General features: G+C 31.2%; 1 protein-coding gene across 1 annotated transcript; it reads right to left on the bottom strand.

The window, feature by feature from the left end:
* Positions 1-6741: 6741 nt before the first annotated feature.
* LOC125866079 (vestitone reductase-like) lies at positions 6742-7593 on the bottom strand. The gene is made up of 3 exons (XM_049546371.1): positions 7332-7593; positions 7041-7239; positions 6742-6941 (listed from the first exon to the last, which is right to left on the bottom strand). Exons 1-3 carry the CDS (start codon positions 7348-7350, stop codon positions 6797-6799), a joined length of 363 nt encoding a protein of 120 aa, XP_049402328.1. The 5' UTR covers positions 7351-7593; the 3' UTR covers positions 6742-6796.
* Between the last annotated feature and the right edge of the window lie 405 nt (positions 7594-7998).

The raw sequence follows: 7998 nt of genomic DNA, 5'->3' as shown, positions 1-7998 counted from the left end.
ACCACATTTCCTCAGCTTCTTAGGTATGATTGTGTTATTACAGGAGTTGAATTTCTCAAACGATCACTAAACTAATAGTTATTATTTTAGAAAGTCACTTTCTCACACTCAAGAAGAAGAGTGACTTTCTAAAATAATAACTATCATTTAAGTGGCCATTTGAGAAACTAACTCGTTATTATAGCAGTCTTATTTTTCTTTTCATTCTCACCCGCCTAAAAGACGCCTAAAAGAGTGTGTATACATCAAACTATTATTATCCCCATATTTGATCTATATATACATGAATTAAAGACCTTTTGCAAACTATTTGATCTAGTCTTGATAGACAAAGGTGAAAATGTACCTAGTGTTGGCAAATGGACGGGTCAGATCGAATATGTGTGGGTTGACCACAAATTAGATAAAAAGAATGAAATATTTGACTCGCTCATATTTAATACAGATAAAAAAAAATTGTTTTAACAATAGAAATAGTGTAGATTTTTCTAGACAGATGCATTGGAAGAAATTCAAATGTCAATTTCTATTGTTGTGATGAGGACTACAAGAAAATTACTTCTCACCAAGTTCCAATAGAAAATTGAACCTTCTATACATAAATGAGAGTGCAATTTTGTCATACTATGAGATTAATAAAGAATGTAAAACCGCGGATGAGACTCCTCTTTCCTTAATCAAATATCTCAATTTCGAGCGTTTACTATGATTTTTTTGTTTGTTAGAAAACCTTCTCCCAAATAAGCGTTACGCGACACAAATCCAAATTAATCAAAGACTCTAATATAAATATCAAAAACTTTTTATTTTTTCAGTAAGATGAGAGGCCTACTGCTCACCTGAGATTTCAGATTTGTGGTTCCCACATTTCGTGACTAAAAAGACTATACCTTAAATTTCACCCAATCAAATTAAAAAAACATAAAATGAATAAAAGTGGTTACTTTTGCCAAAATAGTATAAATTGTGGCTATTCTAACAACAATTATTCCACTAATCTAGTTCCTTTTCTATTCTAAAACTACAAAAGCAAAATAAACTTAGTTTGCAAAAAATGGCACAAAATGGTAACTCAACTATGAGTTTTTTGCTAGCCATAGCCATGATTATAATTATTTTATTTTTCTCGTCAACCGCGATGGCTCAAGACACTGCAGTGGCTCCAACACCGCCTATGGAAACCGGCATGGACACGGGCAACAACGGATTCGGGTTGCCCGTTTCTGAGGAAATGGTTTGTTTTTCAGTATTTTTCTCAATGTTGGTTGTTTTATTTCACTGAAAAAAATAAAGAAAATGTTTTTGAGGGGAATTGTTGGTGAGGATATATATTTGTTGAGAGAGTACTATACTTTTATGTAATTTTGTTGTATTATTTTGGTAGTATATTTGCTTGTATTGTTGTTATTAATGTAATGTATAAATAAGTTGATTGGTGTTTTTGTTTATGCTTTTGTATTTGTAATTTGTAAAAAGTAATAAAAGACAGTAGAATTACAAAGTAAATGTGGGACCTTTATTTTATATGTTGGAGTCGGTTTGAATCGATTTATTTTGTGTTTTTACGTATTTTTATTCGAGTAATATAAAAAGTGTTTTAATTGTTAAAATAATAAAAATAAGTTTTAAAAAGTTGTAAATTGTAATTTCTAATTTATAGCTTATTCAAACAAATTCCACTCATGTGTGTTTGTATTTTTATCTGAGTTATCATCAAGTATTTAGACATACTTAGAAAATAACTAGTATATCAAGTGTTTAAACACAATCGCCAACATGATATTTTAATTTGTCCATAGAATTCCGCCCACATAAAAATTGATTCATTAATTTTTGAGGCATGTTTTCAAATAGAATATACAAATATCAAATAATTTAGGTAGAAAACTCAAAAACAAAAAATGATGCTTCAAATATGTTTCTAACAATCATTTCTTCATTTGTCAATATTTTTAAATAAAAAAAGAGAGTGTACATCATGCACCACCACATAATACAAATACCTAATAGTTTAACTTAATAATTCAAAAAAAATAATATTTCAGATATATTTTTTACTATATTGTTAACTCGAAAGAACATAAAGTATCATACAAATTAGGATGGAGATACTAGTACTCCCCCTCTATTTCGGTTTACATGACTCACTTTCCTTTTTAGTCGGTCTCAAAATGTCTATTCTACTTTAATGAAATAATTTATAGTCACACAAACTTCTATCACTTATTTTATTCCACAAATTTCAAAAGTTTTTTCTCTCTCTTATACTATATGCCTTTCAAACTAACTTATATAAAAGACACAATACATAAATATACCCTTTAATTTGGTCTCAATTCACATTTAAACCCTTCAATTTTGAATGTGCACAAGCAGACACTTAAACTTATATAAAATTGAACAGATAGACACACACATCTTATATAACATTTTGAATCCTATATGACATTCTATATGTATTATGCCACGTAGGATAAATACTCATATATCTACTTGTTTAACTTTATACAAATTTAAATATCTACTTGCACACATACAAAATTAAAGACCATAAATAAAAGCGGAAGGAGTGATATTTTATTTTTTAAAAGTTGGAAGCAAAAGAAAGACAACTCACATAGAGAAAGAGTCCAACGCTAAGCAAGTCATTTCCAGTAATATAATATATGCAAAACGTGTCCACCTTATTTTTTCCAGCGCCGCAACCCACCACTACCAACTTTCCTCTTTTCACATGCCTCGCCGCACCGATTTTCCCTTAGCCAACAAACCAATCAAAAAACTCTTTCGCCAGCTGTCCCTTCACGCGGTCCCTCCCTCCCTATAAATTCATCCCCCTCTTGCTCTTCATTTTTCATCAAACCCTAATTCACTCTGCATCTCAAAGCAAAAAAGCAAAAAATTCTCTCATTTTTTGTTGAAATCTAGTAGAAATGGCACAAATCAGCATTATCAAGTCATTTTTGGTTGCATTGATTGTTGTTGTTTTTTCAGCAACAACTTCAGCAGCTCAGGAGATTGGATTGGCTCCAGCACCGGCACCTGATGCGGGAGCTGGATTCTCTCTAGCTCAATCTGGTGCTTTGGTGGCTTCTTCTCTACTTGTTTCTGCTGTTGCTCTCTTGAGGAACTGAGTTTTGATGTATTGATTTTGCGAGATTTGATTATACAGAGCGATGGAGTGATTAGGGATTTAGCAAGTTTGGTTTGTTATGTATTATTGCTATTATTATTATTATTGTTATTCTTTTTGCGGTATATATGAGAAATAAATTTATATTTTAATATTAAAGCTGTATTTTCTTATTTCGTCTTCCATTGGTGTTTCTGCTGTTAATTTGCTCAAAAAACATAACAAATAACACGAGAAATTTGAGCTGAAGAACAAAAAATTAAAGTAGTGCTCATTTCTGTGAAAGCTTTAAGCTTTGGGAAATTTTAGTTTTCAACTTATGGTACTGTTATTAATTCTGAACTTTTGATCGTTTCTGTCAAACGAGTAAAACTTAACCTTCCCTTATTCTACCCTTCGAACTCGGAGATTAAAGAAGATCACTCTCTTTATATATATGTTGATAGATACCCGATAGATTGAGTCCTTAGGGAGAGAGAAAAGAGGCATTACTCTCGGGAAAATGTGCAACCAACCTTTTGCATTCCGCTTCTTCCTTGAGATTCGATCTTATAGAGTTGAATTACATTTTTAAGCATCCGCAAAATGATTAATGGACTTTGTGAATTTAGATGGTTAATCGTATCTCATGACCTTGAGTTAGTTTTGGTTCTGTTTTGACTAATTCTTTTGGTTAAATCTTCCACTTTATGATAATTTGAAGTGTTCTATTCAAGCTTAATTTTGCAACTAAGAGGTACGGAAAATGTACAAGTACCCTCTAGACTATTATCAAAATTTTAGAGACATATCTTAACTAAATTAAGGTCCTGTTATCCCTGAACTTATTTTTTATGTAATTTTGTACCCCTTTTTGGCTTACGTGACATCCAAATATCTCCCACGCGCTTGAACTGCATGGAGTCACGGAGTGTGCCACATAAGCCAAAAGGTGTACAAAATTATATAAAAAAATGAGTTCAGGTATAATAAGACCTTAATTTAGTTTAGGTATGTCTCTGAGATTTCAGTCATAGTTTAGATGATACTTATGCCTTATGCCAAGAGGTACTAATTAGCTTTCAAATAGTAATAAAAGATATAATCCTAATCCTTCAACTAAATAGGTTTGTATTGAATGGGTCAATCTTTTAGGACACTATTATTTGAACACTTCTTTTCTTGACCGGGTCCACACTATTAAGTACTTTGTTATCTTTGTACTTGTCTAAATGAATTGTCGACTTTGGTATTAGTTGCCTTGACTGGGCTCACACCAAGTACTTTGTCATCTTTATACTCGTCTAAACGAATCATCAATTTTGGTATTAGTTGTTGAGCGAATCGAGCTTAGAATGAAACATTCTAAACATAATATAATACTAATCACCTTTATTTAACCCTTATCTTCCAAAACATCACACTATTAATACTATTCTTATACCTCATGTATAACTTGTTTACTTTTTCAACTATGTGATATCACACCATAAGTACACATCTAAATATATTGGTTTCACATTAGTCTTTTTAGATATTTTTCAACTAACATAATAACAAATTTAGTATATTATTTGTACATATCACTCAAATCTAAGAAAATGGATCGAACAAAACAATAATATATTCAATGAAATTTTATCTAATTTGAAGAGGATATAATATAAATAGGGACTTTTATTACTATCTTGTAGATGTAAAAAGATTGTATTCGAAATACAATATGAAGAAAATAACGAAGAAAACATAACGGTTAAAAAATAAAAAGAGATGTAAAGTCATTTTTTCCTTTACCTTCGTCCCTGTTTTTCCTCCTGAATTTACTGCAAAGACAGATCAAAAGCAAAGCTACAAAAATGGTGGACCCATACAATTATGAATCCAACGGGAAAAATATTCAAAACGTCTCTCTAACGGCAGACCAAACGACAGTTCATCATCAATAATAATGTCTCCGTCTGAGCTGTTAACTTCAACGGCTCAATTTTCCTCCTCTGCCAGCTGTAACCTTTTTTTCCCACTATAAATAAACTCCTCTTCTTCACTTCTTCATCCATCACTCACCTCACTCTTTCTCCTCTCTGCTAAATTCAATTTCACAATCACAAAATCATTGAAATGGCGCAATTTAGCAGCATCGTTAAGGCTTTTGTGCTCGTTGTGGTTCTAGCTGCCGTTGCAAGTTCAGCACAGGAGGTCGGTTTAGCTCCAGCTCCGTCTCCAGATGCCGGAGCTGGATGCTCGGTGCCGGTTTCTGGTGTGTTGATCGGAACCTCTCTGCTTTTCTCTTTGTTCGCTTCATTGAGAAATTGAAACTCCAGGCTATGGATTTTTTATTTTTTTTCAGTTTTATGTTTGTTGTGATTGGATTTGGGGATTTATTGTAATCGAAATGCTATTATTCGATTGATTCTTTTGTGATTGTATATCGAGTGTTATTCATTGATAAATCAACTTTCTTTGTAATTTTCGTCGAAAATTTGCAAATGAATGTGATTTTTATTAATTGCATCTCTTCATCATATTCCATACAACAATTCTCACTAAATTTTGTAAATACTTAATATGCACCTAAAGAGTTGGGGAACAGTATCTACTGTCTCAAAATTTCTATAGTCATTTTTGGATATTAAGATTAATTTACAAGAATCAGATAATTTTCTTTATTTCTTGTGTGTAACGCCCATAAATATTTTGGTGATATAATTCTTGAACTATTTCTTTGTGAAAACATATATGGAAACCTTTTACAATTTCACAATTTTTGAAGTTATTTTTGGACATTTAGGGGTCAATTTACAGAAAATTATAATTTTTCAGCTTTTCACGGCTTTCGGATGATTTCTTTGCAAAATCTTTACGTGGAAACCCTTCATAGGAAAATGGTGGGGGAACAATAGTTTATACTCTCACAATTTTAATAGTTCATTTTAGAGACATTTAGGGACCAATTTACATGAATCTAGATTTTCTTAGTTCATTTCTTTGTGAAACCTTTATGAAACCCTCCGTAGAAGGAGCGCAATATGTACAATCTCACAATATTTAGAGTGATTTTACAGATTAATTTGTAAGAATTTAAATGATTTTGGCATATAGACATCTCAAATGCAATTCAATCCGTTCATTATAGTGTTATGACCCAATTATATACAGTAGTAGTGTTTTTGGTCTTTTTGTATTTTAGATTGAACAAAGATTCTATAAAGATTTTTGTTTGTAATATTTACTTTTATTATATGTTATTACATTTGTCAATATTTTTTGAGAAGAAGACATGTATAATCAATAAAATATATTTTGTAAACAACATGGCACACATGTGTTGTCCAAATTCAATGTTCAAAGATACTTCATCAAGCATAATATAGATAGGCCAACCACCACCATGTTCTCTAGCATGTTACTATCCATCAACAACTCCTATTTTTATTTAAATAAATCGTTGCTTATAAATATTCATATTTATTATTGGTATGACTGTTAAATATGATATAACGATAATTATATTAATATCATTACATAATTATCACAAAATCCAAACGACGTTTTAAATTCATAAAACATAATAAGATTTTAAGAAATTAAATACTAGTAACAAATTATGATTAAAGATACATCGTTTATTGTGCTATATCAAAATTAATTTATTGATATCGAATTATCATCCCCAAGAAAATATTTCTAGAGAAACCCAACTTGTTTGCAACTAGCAATGGCTCCATCATACATATCTCGAAGATCATATTTGTACTTGAATCCAGTGTCCAACAATTTCTTAGAAGAAAGACGAGGGAACTTAAATGCTTTTGTCATGACCTTCAAACAACTGCAAATGAGCCAAATAATATTACACTTATAATAACGTAACTAGAAGTGCGTCAAAATCTTAAACGACAGATAAAAATAAACAATGAACGAAACTTACTCAAAAGTTGGAATTTGGTATTGAGGATATCTAGCTCTTAAAAATTGAGACAATTCATCTGGAGTTAAATCTACACAAGAACAAACGTACCTCCCTTTAACTTTTAAACATTCCAAAAGAAATATATGAGCTCGAGCAACATCATCCACGTGGACGAATGGAATAAATCCAGAATCATACTCAATATTTGTCCAATTACCTACAAATTTCCAAATTTATTTATACTGACAGTACATAAAAAACATATAAATACAAATATAACGAATAAAGGAATAAGTAACGAGTACGTACCTTTTATAATCATGGGCATGTGTCGAAGAACTAGTATAGGACATTGAGGAGTAACAAATGGGCCAAAAACCCAAGCTTGATTAACACATACAAGATCCAAATTATTTTTTTGTGCAAAATTTAGTGCTTCGTTTTCTGTTAAAGTCTTACTTATACAATAAAAAAAATTCCTGAAGGTTTCAATTTTTTGATAAAATTTGTATCACTCCACCAATTTTCATCTACTATGTCTGGACTTTCTTCATTAAAACAAAGTGCACCATCACTATAAGTGTATATAACTCGTTTTATTGTTTTCGAATCCAAACATGCCTTTATATGCCATATATAAAAATACATATGTATAAAATACAATTATCTAACCTATATACATATACAATTCACCTCTCTCCCACTCTCTGCCCTCTCTCGCTCGCCTCTCTCCTCCCTCTCCCAATCTCTCTTGCCATATATACAAATGCATATGTATAATATACAATTATCTAATCTATATACATATACAATTCACCTCTCTCCCACTCTCGCTCGCCTCTCTCCTCTCTATCCCAATCTCGCTTGCCATATATACAAATACATATGTATAATATACAATTATCTAACCTATATACATATATAATTCACCTTTCTCCCACTCTCTCTCGCCTCTCTCCTCCCTATAACATATAGC

This window comes from Solanum stenotomum, chromosome 5 (genome assembly GCF_019186545.1).
Source record: "Solanum stenotomum isolate F172 chromosome 5, ASM1918654v1, whole genome shotgun sequence".
Taxonomy (NCBI): Eukaryota; Viridiplantae; Streptophyta; class Magnoliopsida; order Solanales; family Solanaceae; genus Solanum; species Solanum stenotomum.
The sequence above is the reverse complement of the archived record's forward strand: the minus strand, read 5'-3'. Positions and strand labels throughout refer to the sequence as shown.

What these genes read in the sequence shown, in the direction of transcription:
- LOC125866079 (XM_049546371.1), bottom strand. An exon ending in TACCAAATTCCAACTTTTGA is followed by an intron (nt 6,942 to 7,040) that starts GTAAGTTTCGTT and finishes GCTCATTTGCAG; the next exon opens with TTGTTTGAAGGTCATGACAA.